Here is a 15,371-nt window from a genome sequence, read left to right as displayed (position 1 = left end):
AAATGAAACGCTTGATGGATTTTTTAAGGTTTGTGGGATTCAACTAACAACACATTTTTTTGTTGAAAGAAAGGCTTTAATATTTTTTACATTATTTTAAATTTGTGTGATTTAAGTCTATGTAATTCAGATGTGTATAAAGTGCAGTCCTACTGTGTTAGGAGAGAGGAGGCTGAAGGGGTACAGGAGGATGAAAGCAAAGTCTGTTGCCTGGGCTCCCTCCATGCCAAGTGTCAGTAAAACACTCCACTCCCCTGGCTTCACTGGTCCTCCCTGCTTCTCTTGGGATCATTCAAGAGCTCAGGAAGCCTGCTTTGCCTCCTTGGGATTTCTGTAGATGTGCTGTAACCTGAAGCAGAAATCGCTCCTTCCAGCCAATAGTAGCTGAAGCAGGCAGAGTCAGCTCAGGCTGGAGCACCCTCAGGAAGCCACCATCATTTTTCTGCTTCTCAGTAAAATTTCCTGTTTCTTTATACCCCGTCTCAGTCTCCAGGCAGTTTCAAGAGTCTAGAGGTGCCACTGCTGATGTTAAACGCTCTGCTCCAGAGAAGTCGACAGCCTTTCTGTAAGGGACTGGATGAGTAAACAGTTCTGGCTTTGGGGTCTGTCCCAACCGCTCAACCCTGCCTTTGCAGAAGCCAAAGTAGACGTGGCTGTTTTCCAATAAAACTTTTCTACAAAAACTAACTGCTGGTGGGGCCTGCCTCTCAGACTGTGGTCTGTGACTCCAGACACCGTGCTAATGCAAGTGGAAAATGTCCAGGTGGGGAGTCAGCAACACCGAGCTGATGGTGAAGGGTGCTTCCGCTGGGTCCCTCTCTGCACAGGCCACTCCTCCAGCAGCTGTGCCCGTCACCACTGACTTGGAGGGCCTGGAGGTTTTATTTTGGAAAAATCTACACGGAGAGAAAAGTCAGAGGCAGCCCTGTTGAAGTATAATTGGTGTCAGATGAGAATGCATCTTTCTGTCCTTAGCACTGTTCTTTGGGACAAAAGCCTTAGCAACTCTTCATAGGAACTGTGTTTGGATTTTTTTCAGGCTTGAAAGCTGTAAGAATAGTACAAATGATTGTGATGTAGTCTTCTCTTAAGGTCTCAGATGCTAATACTTTATATTTGCCCTATCTTTCTCTTCTCTGCAACTCTTCTGTGTTTGTGTGTGAGTGTTTTTCTTTTTTCCCAAAACAGTTTAAGCTATAATGTCCCGTTAACCTTAAACATGTAAGTGGTTGCTTCCTGCAAACAAGGACATTCTCTTATATAACCACAGTACAGTGTTCAAGGCTAACAGAGTCTTATCAAGAGAACGTGCTGGTCATAGTTAACACCCTTTTCCAAACCCAAGAGTGACTATGCATAGACATCACCAGATGGTCAGTACCAAAATCAGATTGATTATGTTCTTTGGAACCGAAGATGGAGAAGCTCTATATGGTCAGTAAAAACAAGACCTGGAGCTGACTGTGGCTCAGATCATGAGCTCCTTATTGCAAAATTCAGGCTTAAATTGAAGTAGGGAAAACCACTAGGCCATTCAGATATGACCTAACTCAAATGCCTTGAGTTAGGTATGACCCAGCTCAAATACGTGGAAGTGACAAATACATTCAAGGGATTAGATCTGATAGAGTGCCTGAAGAACTATGGACAGAAGTATGTAACATTGTACAGGAAGCAGATACGAAAACCATCCCCAAGAAAAAGAAGTGCAACAAGGCAAAATGGTTGTCTGAGGAAGCCTTACAGATAGCCGAGGAAAGAAGAGAAGTGAAAGGCAAGGGAGAAAGGGAAAGATAGAGGCATCTGAATGCAGAGTTCCAGAGAATAGCAAGGAGAGATAAGAAGTCCTTAAATGAACAGTGCAAAGAAATACAGGAAAAACAGTAGGATGGAAAAGACTAGAGATCTCTTCAAGAAAATTAGAGATACCAAGGGAACATTTCATGCGAGGATGGGCACAGTAAAGGACAGAAATGGCAACTAACAGAAGCAGAAGAGATTAAGAAGAGGGGGTTGAGAATACACAAGAACTATATAAAAAATGTCTTAATGACCTGGGTAATCACAATGGAGGTTAGACATCCTGGAGTGCAAAGTCAAATGAGCCTTAGGAAGCATCACTATGAACAAAGCTAGTGGAGGTGATGAAATTCCAGCTGAGCTATTTCAAATCCTAAAAGATGATGCTGTTAAAGTGCTGCACTCAATATGCCAGCAAATTTGGGAAACTCATCAGTGGCCACAGGACTGAAAAAGGTCAGTTTTCATTCCAATCCCAAAGAAGAGCAATGCCAAAGAATGTTCTGACTACTCTGTGTTGGTGCTCATTTCACATGCTAGCAAGATAATGCTCAAAATTCTTCAACACTACGTGAACTGAGAAATTCCAGATATACAGGCTGGGTTTATAAAAGGCAGAGGAGACAGATCAAATTGCTAACATTCACTGGATTGTAGAGAAAGCAAAAACATCTACTTTTGTTTCATTGAGTACATTAAAGCTTTAGACTGTGTGGATCACAACAAACTGTGGAGAATTCTTAAAGAGGTAGGAGTACCAGGTTACCTTACCTGTCTCCTGAAAAACCTGTATGCAGGTCAAGAAGCGATAGTTAGAACCAGACATGAAACAACAGACTGGTTCAAAATTCGGAAAGGAGTGCATCAAGGCTGTATATTGTCACCCTGCTTATGGAACTTATATGCAGAGTTACATCGTGTGAAATGCTGGGCTGGATAAATCAACAAGCTGGAATCAAGATTGCCGGGAGAAATATCAATAACCTCAGATATGCCGATGATACCACTCTAATGGCAGAAAGTGAAGAACTAAAGAGCCTCTTGATGAGGGTGAAAGAGGAGAGTGAAAGAGCTGGTTGAAAACTCAGCATTCAAAATACTAAGATCATGGCATCCGATCCCATCACTTCATGGCAAATAGAAGGGGAAAGAGTGGAAACAGTGACAGATTTTGTTTTCTTGAGCTCCAAAGTCACTGCGGATGGTGACTGCAGCCACGAAATTAAAAGACACCTCTTGGAAGAAAAACTATGATAAACCTAGACAGCGAATTAAAAAAATAAAAAATCACTTGGCCGACAAAGGTCTGTGTAGCCAAAGCTGTGGTTTTTCCAGCAGTCATGTACAGATGTGAGAGTTGGACCATAAAGAAGGCTGAGCGCCAGAGAATTGATGCTTTGAGTCGTGGAGCTGGAGAAGACTCTCGAGAGTGTCTTGGAGTGCGTGGAGATCAAGCCAGTCAGCCCTGAGGGAAATCAGCTCTGAATACCCTTTGGAAAGACTGATGCTGACGCTGGCGTTGGGCACGACTTAGTGACTGAGCGACAGCAACGGGTTCAAAGTCAGGAGTCTCATCTATGCAGCTGTGTTACCTGAGCAACAGGTCTGGCCCAGATTGTGCTTTTTACTGACGGTCCAGCTGGGGGTAGAGCCTGTGCCCCTTGCACTGGGAGTGCACAGCCTTAACTGGACCACCAGGGATGTCCCATTATGTCCTTTTTTTTTTTTCTTTTTTAGCAAAAGAGAAAGGGGCTCCTTTTTAATAACTTCGGATATATTTTCTCCAAGAATATTTGCCCTGGCCAATATGATCACAAATTAGGCACCATACTCCTTACAAACTGCAAATTAAATAGCATCAAAAGTTTGCATGTTTATTGTTGACAGAAGTCACCTTGAATCATTTCCATCTGCCGTTCTGTTTGAGAGAGGGAGGGGAGAATGTGAGTAGAGGTAAGAGGCAGAATGCCAGGCTGTTTCTAGGGTCTGCACAGACCACTGGTTGCACATGCAGATGGGGTGGGATTGTGAAGTGCTAGAGCTGTGGACCCAGAAAAAACATCACCTTACTTGGTGGCATTTGCTAGGTTTATGAGAAGCTCTCTGAGGTCACTCACTAGTATATATAGTCCTGTTGGCTCGGGTAAGGGTTATTTTGGGGGTCTGCTTCTGTTCAGTGGTGGATCCTTGTATTTATCAAAGTGCGGTTGACCCTTAATGTGGGGTTGGGGAGCCAGCTTCCATGTAGTGGAAAATCGGAGTGTAGCTTGCAGTAGGCTGTCCGTATCCATGCCTCTACATCCTCGGATTCAACCACCTGCCGCTCCTGCAGTGCCGTAGGGTTTACTGTTGAAAAAAGTCACGAGGTTCAGGTGCTTAAGCCTGCAGATCCGGTATATTGATACAGTCCTGCATCTTTGGCTGATGTCATATTTTATGTTATCAGAGTAATACTTCAAAGTGTAAGCTGTTTAGTAGCTACCAGGGAAGAATTAAAATTTTAGGGCATTATGTATGTAGAAGCTAAAGCTTTTATTGCAAGATATGTGTAGACCTCTGTAGTGTATTTACATTTATTGTTGGCAGTTAGTGAATCAACTAAGAGTTGCTTTTAAGGTTTCTATTTTATAACAGACATTATCTGAAATTCACTTTAACGTGTGTGTGGTTCTTAGGCTTTCTTTTTAGAGCTGTAATTCCTGAAGGCAGTAGTTGACAGAGTGTGGGCCCCAAAACCCTGGGGATGTCCTGGAGACCTTCCCAGCTGTGAGAGTAGTTTTCATAATGATTGTCAAGAGGTCATTTGCCTTTTTTTGCTGACATTTAGACCGAGTCCCAGAGCTGCAGGGATTCTTCACTGCTGTGCAATTGGGAAAAGCCATTCTCACCTAAGAATGTCCTTGATGAAGCAATAAAAATCATTCATTTTGTTAAGTCTCAGCCTTGAGTAGAGCCCCTTTCAGTACTCTGTAACAAAACAGGGTGTGTGTGGAGAGTGCTTCTGCGTTTTGGAGTTGGAAAGTTGCTTGGAGGACAGGCCCTTCTGCCTGGGTTGTTAGCTGAACCGGCCGCTTTTTTTCATGGACCACCGGAACAGACTAGTTGACATGTTACCAGTATTTCTTACTAAATAGCCAGTTAGCCTGTGACTGCAAGGAAAGCAGCTAACCCTACTGCCAGTGGTAACATTTGCGCTTCCAAGTGGAACTGGAATTTCAGAAAGCTTTGTCTGCCACTATGAGCCTGCAGCTTCCTAATATGTCAAAACTTTTTTGATGAGATCAGTGCTGATACTAAGGAATGTGATGCGTTAGATAATCTGTAATAAACAACATTTGGAAGATCTGCCTAACTCAGTGAGCCAGTATTTTCCAGATGACCAAATCAGACCTGGGTCAGTGTCCGTTTCAAGTGCAAGACAGATCAGTGGATTTTAAAGTAATAACATAAAGAAAAGGTCACCGGTAAGGTTTTAGATTCCCCACTGCAGCTTGCCTTCAGGGAGAAATAAAGCCCTTGATGAGTGTGTTGGGGTTGATTACAGAGCGTTTCTGCAGCTACCTGAACACGCTGCTCAGGTGCACCAACCCCTCCCAGCTGCGCCTCTGGTGGGGCCGGCTCTTTCTCTGCAGCAACAGATAGGAGAACCTAGTTGTTTTCCAGTAAGTCTGACATCGAAGAAATTTGTAGAAATGCAAAACTGGGTCTCTCTTCTTGCTAAGGTTTTGCTTTTATTATTTTGGGAACTCTAGTAATTTTTGGTTTAAAAAAAAAGGTTTTTGTGTTAAAATGTATTGTATTTTTTGTAATTTTTAGATGAATAAAGTGTTCACACATTTTGTGTTCTAATCTCTGAGATGGGGATGTTGTTAGACACACGTCCATGAGCACGAGCTCACCAGCTTTCAGAGGGGAGGGCCTGCTGAGAGCAGTGCGTCTTGACTGAGGACAGCGGTGCTGTGGGAGCAGCTTAAAGCCGGCCGCTTCCTTTCTTGCATTAGTGGTTTGTATTTGTGGAGGTTTATCCATTTTGGGAAGTGTGACTAGAAGTGGCCAGTTTAATCAAATATAATTGTAGGGGGAAGGACCTGCTATCTGAGGCTAGTTTGACCTTCTTCTAATTTCAAACTTAAACATCTCTAGAGGGCCCATTTTGAAGAAGAACTAGTGTGGCCTGGATGTGCTTCTTCCCGATGATCTAGTACCCGACTGGTCGTTTATAGTCACATTTTCTCTTTCTTCCCTACTTCTCCTTTGCGTCTTCCCCCTGCCAAAGCTGAGTCTTCTTCACATGTTTTGGTTTAATAAGAGTTGATTTCTTTGCTTGCTTCATTCTGGTTTTTAATTAATTTTTATTACTACATCTGTATTCAGACAGGTCTGACTGAGTGGAATGGTCTTTATTCTCTTGGAGGGGCCCTATTTCTGAGCTTGAGGTTTTTAACTGGGCACCACTGAGCCACTTTCTGGAGGAGATGGAGGTTGCTGCTCCGGTCTTCATGGTGTGTGGACTCGGCCTTGCTGCTCAGGTGAGCAGAGCAGAGCTGGTGCCAAGGCGGGGCAGTGGCTGGGGGGCTGGGACCTGGGGGTGGGCTCGCTGTCGAGCCTGGGGCTGGCGGATCCCACGACTCCTCTCCAAGACTTGTCTTTGGGGTCTTCTGCCTCTTATACTCATCAGGGACACTCCTGCCCCTCTGAGGATTGTTGTCCAAGTATTTGGCACCTGTAAAGGGAGGTCAGACTGGCATAGCGACTCCAGGGCCTTGCCAGGGGTGCCCCACTTCCACCTGTGACTTCAGGTCATGCGGGCCATGTCTCTTCACGGTTGTTCTGCAGGGAGCTGATGACTGGGAAACGGTTCTGGTGGAGCAGGGCCAGGTCACCACCCAGGGGTCACAGCAGCTGCCTTGTGCGCTCCCTGGACGTAGCCTCCTACGGACAGGGTCCGCAGGTGCTTGTTCAGGGGCCAGTGGGAGAAACAGCTCTGCACAGTGTCTGCCCTAAAAACCCCAGATGTTGTGATGTCCCTGTTGGGATGACTGTGTGGTGTAGTTCTCGTGGTGACTGGGGAAACCCAGGGTGGACGCAGCGGGCTCTGCCTAGCTGCTTTTTCTTGATGCCTTTTTGTCGCGTGGCAAGTGCTGCTGGGCTGCAGACTTTCCTTTTCTCACGTTTACGCCTGACGCTCAGTCACGTGTTCAATGACAAAGCTGGTGAGCTCGTGCTTATGGACGTGTGTCTAACAACATCCCCATCTCAGAGATTAGAACACAAAATGTGTGAACACTTTATTCATCTAAAAATTACAAAAAATACAATACATTTTAACACAAAAACCTTTTTTTTTAAGCCAAAAATTACTAGAGTTCCCAAAATAATAAAAGCAAAACCTTAGCAAGAAGAGAGACCCAGTTTTGCATTTCTACAAATTTCTTCGATGTCAGACTTACTGGAAAACAACTAGGTTCTCCTATCTGTTGCTGCAGAGAAAGAGCCGGCCCCACCAGAGGCGCAGCTGGGAGGGGTTGGTGCACCTGAGCAGCGTGTTCAGGTAGCTGCAGAAACGCTCTGTAATCAACCCCAACACACTCATCAAGGGCTTTATTTCTCCCTGAAGGCAAGCTGCAGTGAGGAATCTAAAACCTTACTGGTGACCTTTTCTTTATGTTATTACTTTAAAATCCACTGTAGCTCTTCTTTTTTTCCCTGTTTCAGTGGCCTTGTGGTTTTATTTTATACAGGTGTCCAAAATATTTAAAAACTAGAAAAATCTAAACTAAATGTACCATTCTGTGTTTCTGCTAATGAACAACTGCTCCTGTCTGTCATTGACAACCCGCGAGCAGCTTGTATTTCCACTCTGAAACCTAACATGTCATTCGTGTGCAATTCACTGTTATAAGCTAAACAGGTCTGTGACTTAGTTACACTTCAGTCATTGAAATGAGAGCCTAATGTCGAGAACTCTGCAGACCTTACTGCATGGTTTGTCAGCAGACATGCCGCCCTCCAGAGTTTTGTGTTGGATGGGCAGTGGGGTGTCTCCCCAGGGCTCCCCCGCAGCCCCACCGCACTGATGTACGTGGCGTGCCAGGCCCCATCGGGGCACTGAGTGGGGTGGTGAGGTTCCTGCCCAGAGGAGCTTGTCTTCAGCAGGGGAGACAGATGCCAAACCAGACGGACGCCTCGCCGGTGTTGCAGGTTAGATGGCAGGGCTTTGTGATGAAGCAGAAACGGGCAGCCGGGAGATGGGTGCTGCTGGTGGGCGTGGCGAGTGGGGTGTGACTGGGCAGAAGGGCAGGCAGACGGTGGAGGGTGAGGGCTGGGCTGGTGTGTGCCCACCCGGCTGGGGCAGCCTCCTCAGATGGCAGAGTGAGGAGCCTCAGGTGGAGCCTGCAGGCACAGAGGGAGCCTAGCTGGTGCCAGGCACACACCTTGAATGAGCGGGAAACCTTTGTTGGGCTTTGAGCAGACAGGGACGCTGAGATGGGCTTTCACGTGACCCATAGCCTTTAAACAGGTACTGGTGGTGATTCTGGGCGAAGGCAGCACAGGGAGACCCAGGGAGGGCCAGCGCGTGGGTCCAGATATGCACTGGTGAGGCCGGAGCGAGGGCAGCGGGAAGTTCTGCCTACAGGTCCGATGAGAGGAGGAGAACCACGCGTGGGTGGGCAGTCTGGAGGTGTGGACAGGGGCGGGTTCAGTTTGGCCTCTTCACACTGAGACTGGAGACCCAGAGGAGATGGCCCGGAGGCCATTTGGCACGAGGATGCAAAGTTCCGGGACAGGTTGGAGGTGAAGTTGATTGTGTGCTGTGGGCAGGGAGACGGTGTTTCAGTGCCAATGAGAAGAGGCCCAGGGCCAAGCTGGAGGGAGAGAGAGCCTGACCCCCCAACCTGGGAGGAGGAGTGCCCGCAGGACAGGGGCAGGGGCACCAGCGGTCATGGCTGCGGAGGCACATGCATGCAGGCCGGGAGGGGGATTTGAGGCAGGGTGGAAGAACGCGCCCTTGTTTTTATCCAGATTTGATGTGGTTGGCTTCATCTGTGTAGTTACTGCTTTGTTTTAGAGAAACTATTTCCAGTGTAACAAGCACAATAAATAGTATGTGCTTGTAGGAGGCTCAGCAGTCCAGAGGATAAAGGTTGAAGGTCAGCTGGTATTACCTGCCCTTCTTCCCTCGTGGGTTGCTTTGGTTCAATATGTGTCATCCCAGAGCGTTTCGTGTGCATTCACACGCACAGACACATGACTGTACATACCTGTGGTTTTCCTTTGATCCTTTTTTTCTGTTAGTCCCATCCACATGGATGGCTTGTGGTGCTCACGTCACTTACTGTACAGTCCCTGGTGACTGAGCGCTGGGCTGTTGACTTGGCTGGTGTGCACCCTGGAGGATGCTGTCTTCTCGTTGCCATTAGAGACGTTATTGAACATTAATCACAGTCCAGCTGCTTTATGATATTAAGACTGGACTATCTCCAGGACTTCTGAGAAATGGCAAATTTAATTTGCCAAAATGGCAACTGCATGCATTGTTCTGTTCCAGTTTTCTTGGGCTTGTTGCCCTAGTTTTTTTTTTTTTTTTTTTTTTTTCTGTTGAAACCATCACAGTTAGCAGAATTTTAAATGACTCTATCCTGGCAGCAGAATCATTTTGAGTAAACACCCTGGATCATGTGTGGTGTCCTCATTTGGATGAGGGTCGGGTTCAGCATTTTATGGTTAGTTTGGAGTGTTAAGCCACTCAGAGAGCTCCCAGAAACCAGGGAAGGCTCAAATCTGGTACCTGAACACTTTCCACTAGCTCTTTGTGAGAGACAGGTATTTAACCTCGGACCTGAGGCACCAGGCCATCGCGAATGAGCTTCACGGTGGATCTCAGAGGTTAAGCCTGGCTGCATGCTGCAGATTCCAGATTACGTTGTTTTTAGAGCAGGTGACTGGCAATTTTACTTCAGATCAAGAAAGTCCGGGAGGCAGGTGGTCAGGGAGGCAGCAGCGGGAGGGCACGCGGGAAGGGTCTAGGGGCTGCCCCTGCACCGGTTCGTTCACGCTCCATTGGCCGGGGGTGGTCACGTGGCGCGCTGCAGGAGGTGGCCACGTGCCCTTTGAATTCGGATTCTTACAGCACTGAGTGTAGTGGAGAGCAGGTACTGGTTGGCTACCAGCTGTCTCTGTGAGGTGACTGTGAGTTTCAGGAACTTGGCAGTGTCTGTGCTTTTTTCTTGGAAGAGGATCTGTAATTAAAAAAAAAAAAATTGATTCTGAAAGCAGTGTGCGACCCTAAAACATTTTAAACTCATCAGTTCAAAGACTGAAGTGAGAGGGTGTTACCTAATTGAGGACCACTGCCTGCTTGAAGGGGCTCAGTGCATCCCTGACCGAGTCAACAGCATGAGTGGCTTTGGTGTTCGTGCTGACCAGTTAATCTGCTCAGGGGACACAGGTTCAGGGAGACAGACCCTGGTGGGCCCACCACGTCTCCCAGCTTGTTCCTGTGAGGCCTGGGGCTGCTGGTGAGGCAGCACCAGTATGCACGAGGGGGTCGGAGGTGACGGTTTCCCTGTGACAGATGCCTCAGTATTTAGTTGTCTGATCATTTTAAAAAGTACTTTTTGAGAAGGTGATACGTGTACATGGTAAAAGCAAATATAATTTCCTTTTATCTTTATACCCCAGAGATAGTCTGTGCACATATAGCATATTTCTTGAAAAAAGCAAATTGAATGCATCCTCCTCCTACAAATGGTTGTGCCTAAGAAATTCTGGAGCTGCTGCCATTTAAGCTATAGAGTTTAAATCAGAATTTATAGGGTTTAAGAACATGTGTGGAACCTATGAATTTAATTTTATGCCTGTTGGAACTTGGCCACTTAAAGGAGCTGTCAGTAGACTCCTGGTTGGAAGTGGATGACCTAAGACTCTTGATTCGGCTGCTCCTGCCTGGAGCAGGGGTGGACTTGCCTCAGGACTCTGTGTGTGTGTGTGTGTGTGTGGTGTGTGTTGTGTGTGTGTGTGCGTGTGTGTGTGTGTGTTGTGTGTGTTGTGTCTGTGTGTTGTGTGTATGTGCACGTGCGTGTGTGTGGTGTGTGTGTGCACGTGCATGTATGTGTGCACGTGCATGTGTGTGTGCACGTGCGTGTGTGTGTGTTGTGTTGTGTGTGTGTATGTTGTGATATGTGTGGTGTGTGTGTGTGTCTGTGTGTTGTGTGTGTGTGTGCGTGCGTGTGTGTGTTGTGTTGTGTGTGTGGTGTGTGTGTGTGTGTTGTGTGTGTGTGTGTGTGTGGCTGGGGCGGGGGGTGGTGCTGTCCTGGAGAGCTGGGCGCTCAGTGTCCGCCCTAGAGAACGAGAAGTTTAGCTGGGGAGGATAGATTGCTTGTGTCGTAGGCGTTCACTTACTGGTGATTAGGCGTTCACTTACTGGTGATTAAAATACAAAGTGTAGGATGATACAAGTATTACAGTGGCATTGGCTCCTGACCTCCAGGCACCCAGTGTGCAAGCACCTCGTTTAGACCTGTGTCAGTGGGTTGTATCTGGAGTGGCATGGCCTCGTTTCTCTTTAGGGAAAGGTGTGTCCAGGCCTAATCGGAGAGTTTCAGGGCAGGAAAACAGGAATGGACTGTGCTGCACAGGTGATGCTGTCTCGGGGTGACAGCGGTGGCGTAGGCCCCGGCCCGGGCAGGGCACTGGTGCCGCGGTCAGCCCTCCCGGGCACTGGCCCTCTGCTCCGCCTGCCTGAGGGGAGGGCGCGTGAGGAGTGGGAATGGGCCAGGGGACAGCTTTGACGGACAGGCCCGCTGGGGTAGGGTCTGGAGGTGTGTTCCCCATGATTTTTGGAGGGTGGGGTATGTAGTGGAGCTGAGAGCTGGTAGGGGCAGGTGAGGGACAGGACGTGTTCTGTGGGCAGGAAGGGCGTCTGGGGACATCTGGCTTGGGGGTGATGCGTTGAGGCTGTCGTAGGAAGGTGACTTGGGAAGGGGGTATGGGAAGGGACTGGCAGGGTAGGGGCTCGTCTAGTAACAAGGGACATTTTGATGGTTTGAGGCAAGAAGAGCCTCACACTGGACATGTCCACAGGCTCCTGGTGAACCTGTGGACGCAGAACATGGCCTCAGTTTCCATCATTTCAAGATCACGGTCGTTCATCTCCCTCTCGGCTGTCTTGCTTTGTTTCTAGGTGGCAGAAACGTCGTCCTACACGAGTCTGATTCCGGCTCAACCACCAGCCACTCTGCTCACGTCCTGGATGATGTCAGAACAGGACCTGGCCGACGTGGTGCAGATTGCCGTCGAGGAGCTGAGTCCCGGCCACCCAGGTACAGAGTTGAGGGCAGTCTGGGGGAAAAACCCAAAGGATCTTGCACAAGCTTCCCTTCCTTCCCTTCAGTAAAGCAAGAGGAACACAAGGGCATGCTCAGAGCGCGTGAGCCAGTCAGCCCCACGCCCGTCCCCGTGGTCCCTCAGCGCCCCCCAGCCCACCCCTGCGCCCCAGCCCCCCAGGCCCCCACGGTCCCGTCCGTGCCCCTTCTGCAGCTGCAAATCATCTGCCGCATGTGTGCACACCTTCGAGGTGTCCCACGCATGCTGCTCCCGCCTGCATCTGCTGCTTCCCTGGGAACGGCGTTCGCATGGTTTGCACTGTTTTTCTTCCGTGTACACCCTGCAGTAAAGGTCTTGCTGTGTATCGTGGCAGATATTAATATTTTTGTAGGGTGAGTTCCCAGAAGCAGAGCTGCTGTGTTTATTCAGAGTTTTGATAAGACGTTGACGGGCGTCCCAGAAACACTACGCGGTTATTCTGAGAGGACTTTTTCCTGCACTTTTGCTAGTGCTGCTGATCTTCCTTAGTGACAGTCAAGGCGCTCAGCTACTTTGGAGTCTTAACTAGATACTAGACACTTTATAAGGGGAACTCTTGATTTCAAGAACTTTATGAAACACTTGGTCAGCACTTTTATTTTGTAAAAAGGTTTCTTAGTAAGTGTTCTTTTTTTTTTCCCATAAAGTTTTATGTGTTTAATATGTCTGTTAAGTTTAAAATGATAAGCATACATAATTAAATCACAGAAATTGTTTTGGTTGCCTGGTTATTCTTCGTGGAATTGTTTAGTCATTAAGTCACGTCCATCTTTTTTGTTGGACGTGGATTATAGCCTGCCAGGCTCCTCTGTCTGTGAATTTTCCAGGCAAGAATACTGGAGTGGGTTGCCATTTCCTTCTCCAGGGGATCTTCCCGACCTAGGGCTCAAACCTGAGTCTCCGGCATTGGTAGGCACATTCTTTACTACTGAGCCACCTGGGAAGCCCTCTTTGTGGAATAGTAGTATCGAAATGCTGACTGTTTTCCCTACAGAAAAGAAGATTTTCAGAAATCTCAAAGTGTGATGATGTCTATCTTGTACGATCTCTTAGTTGAAGAAGCTTAGTTGGAAAATTAGTTATGTATGGATGATGGGCAGCACGTGTAATTTTAGGTTTGAACAAGCAATCATGAAGAGATGGAGATACTCCTTCAGAAATGCTACTCTTTAGTCAGTTTTTTGGGTGATGGACAGGGAGGCCTGGCGTGCTGCGATTCATGGGGTCGCAAAGAGTCAGACACGACTGAGCGACTGAACTGAGTCAGTTTTTTTCCTAATTTTGCTTCTGAATTGTTTATAAGAAGTACTGTCTGTCACCTGGTAACTGAAACAGTAAAAAACTTGGCAGATCCTTGAGAAAGTCAGGGCGTCTGAAGTTAGCTGTTAACTCCAGATTTCTTTGTAAAAGGCTAACTGGTTTGTTTGGAGCAAGAGCGTGAAGCCTTGACCTCATTTAGTGCTCTCCTCATATACCAGTGAACCGAAAACACAGCAGTGCTGTCCCCAGGCATCACAGTTTTAAAAACAGTTGCTCACATTTTCTTGGGTAGACAGTTTCTTTAGAAAGCACTCACACTGCAGTACAATAATAAAAGAATTTAAGTTTTTAGAAACTACTAAAATTTTAACAGTTTACTTCCCAAGTAAATTCTCCCTCTGTTTAAAAAAAAATTTTTTTCTCCCTCTGTAGATTTCAGTCCAGAGAAGGATTAGAGGAGTCATTTTTGATCCTGGTTTTGTTCCATGTAGCTTCCTTAAATGGCTGTGAACTACAGCTCATGGCTGTGTAATGGGTACCTACTGTGTGCAGGGAGGGCTCTCTGAGGACAAGGGACCCGCCGTCTCTGACCCCAGGGCCCCCTCCACACCAGCAGGCACTGTGCTGTACCCCCACATTTACGTCTGAAGGGAGTTTAAGACTGATATATATATATTTTTCATCTCTAAAATGTAAACTTTGTAAAATTAAAAAATACTGTCAAGCAACTAGAAGAACTAGAAGTTTCCCATAACTCTAGCAAGAGAACTGCTTTTGAGTTTTTGGCGTATACATCCTTCCATGTTTTCTTGGTTTCCTGATGAAATCAACATGCTCAGTTAGGTTCCTGTGACTGTGTGTGTACCCACCCCGTAGCCAGTCTATTTGCCCATCTGCATACACAGACACAATGGTAACCTTTGTCGGGTCTGCCATTCCAGGTGACCATGATGGCTTTAAAATGAACATTGAGTTTTTTTGTTTAATTTCAAAAGAAGTGCATGCAGAATTGTAAAACTCAAGGACAAAGAAGAGAATGAACTAGGAGCCCCACGGCTCATAGAAAGTGGAACCAAGGTGTGTGCCCCTTTTGCCACCGCAGGCTTGTCTCCTTGTCCTCATGTGCTTTGCTGCCCCCAGCTCGTCACCTTGAGGTGCTTCACTCTGCCAAGGGAGAGGAGACCCGCTGTGTCCCTGGTCAAGTCACTTAACTTCTCTGGACTTGATGTCAGCAAATTAAAAGGATTAGATTAGTGGTTGCCAGAACCTCTTCATCCTCCCAGTCCTGTTTTAATCACCAGCTTCCAGTGGGAGGAAGCAGGCTTCAATGAAGGTTTAAGAACCTGTGTTGCTACCACAACACGTGTAGGCTTGGATTTTTCCTTTCTCTTAACTTAATTAAGTGAGAGCTTGTTTCTGCATATCTTATGGAGGCGTGTGAGGTGTGAAGGCACAATATATGGCGCCAAGCCCTCTGGCGAGCAGGTTGCTTCTGGCCTCGCGGGCCTGTGGCTGGTCTCTGTCAGGTAGAGCTTTAGGTGTAACTCCACCTCTGGAGAGCAGCTTAGTGCTCTCCCTGGGACTCCTGCAGGGTTCCTGCTAGTGTCTCAGGTCTGTTCAGTGTCTTCACATTTTAGAGTTTTGAGACAAATCACCTGGTAAGTACAGATGTAAAGACGTCAGGATTGGGACCATATTGTGTCAGCCCTGAACCTGGGCCAAGTGACTTATCAGTGGAGAAGTCGTGAAGCCCCCTGGGAAGGTGCTGGTGGGAGACCTCCATTTCAGACACACTTCGGGGGAGTGGCTTTCCCTGAAACTTAGTGTGTTACATTTGAGACTAGTTGGATGACCAACACTTGAGAAGATGTAGTATTCTGAGAGTGGTTTTGCTTTTGGAATGAGGTGGCTGGCTGACAAGACCTTATTTTAAAGTTGGGAAGAAG

The 15,371-nt window shown here is 47.2% G+C and overlaps 1 protein-coding gene across 7 annotated transcripts in view; it reads left to right on the top strand.

Moving 5' to 3' along the window:
• Positions 1 to 15,371, top strand: part of LOC120872965 (BTG3 associated nuclear protein) — a 68,942-nt gene that overhangs the window by 6,345 nt on the left and 47,226 nt on the right. For all 7 annotated transcript variants that reach the window (XM_040253714.1, XM_040253713.1, XM_040253718.1 and 4 more), the window contains exon 2: positions 11,984 to 12,122. In XM_040253714.1, coding sequence (XP_040109648.1) covers positions 11,984 to 12,122 — 139 coding nt within the window. The remainder of the gene's footprint in view (positions 1 to 11,983; positions 12,123 to 15,371) is intronic.

This window comes from Oryx dammah, unplaced genomic scaffold (genome assembly GCF_014754425.2).
Source record: "Oryx dammah isolate SB20612 unplaced genomic scaffold, SCBI_Odam_1.1 HiC_scaffold_13, whole genome shotgun sequence".
Taxonomy (NCBI): Eukaryota; Metazoa; Chordata; class Mammalia; order Artiodactyla; family Bovidae; genus Oryx; species Oryx dammah.
The sequence above is the reverse complement of the archived record's forward strand: the minus strand, read 5'-3'. Positions and strand labels throughout refer to the sequence as shown.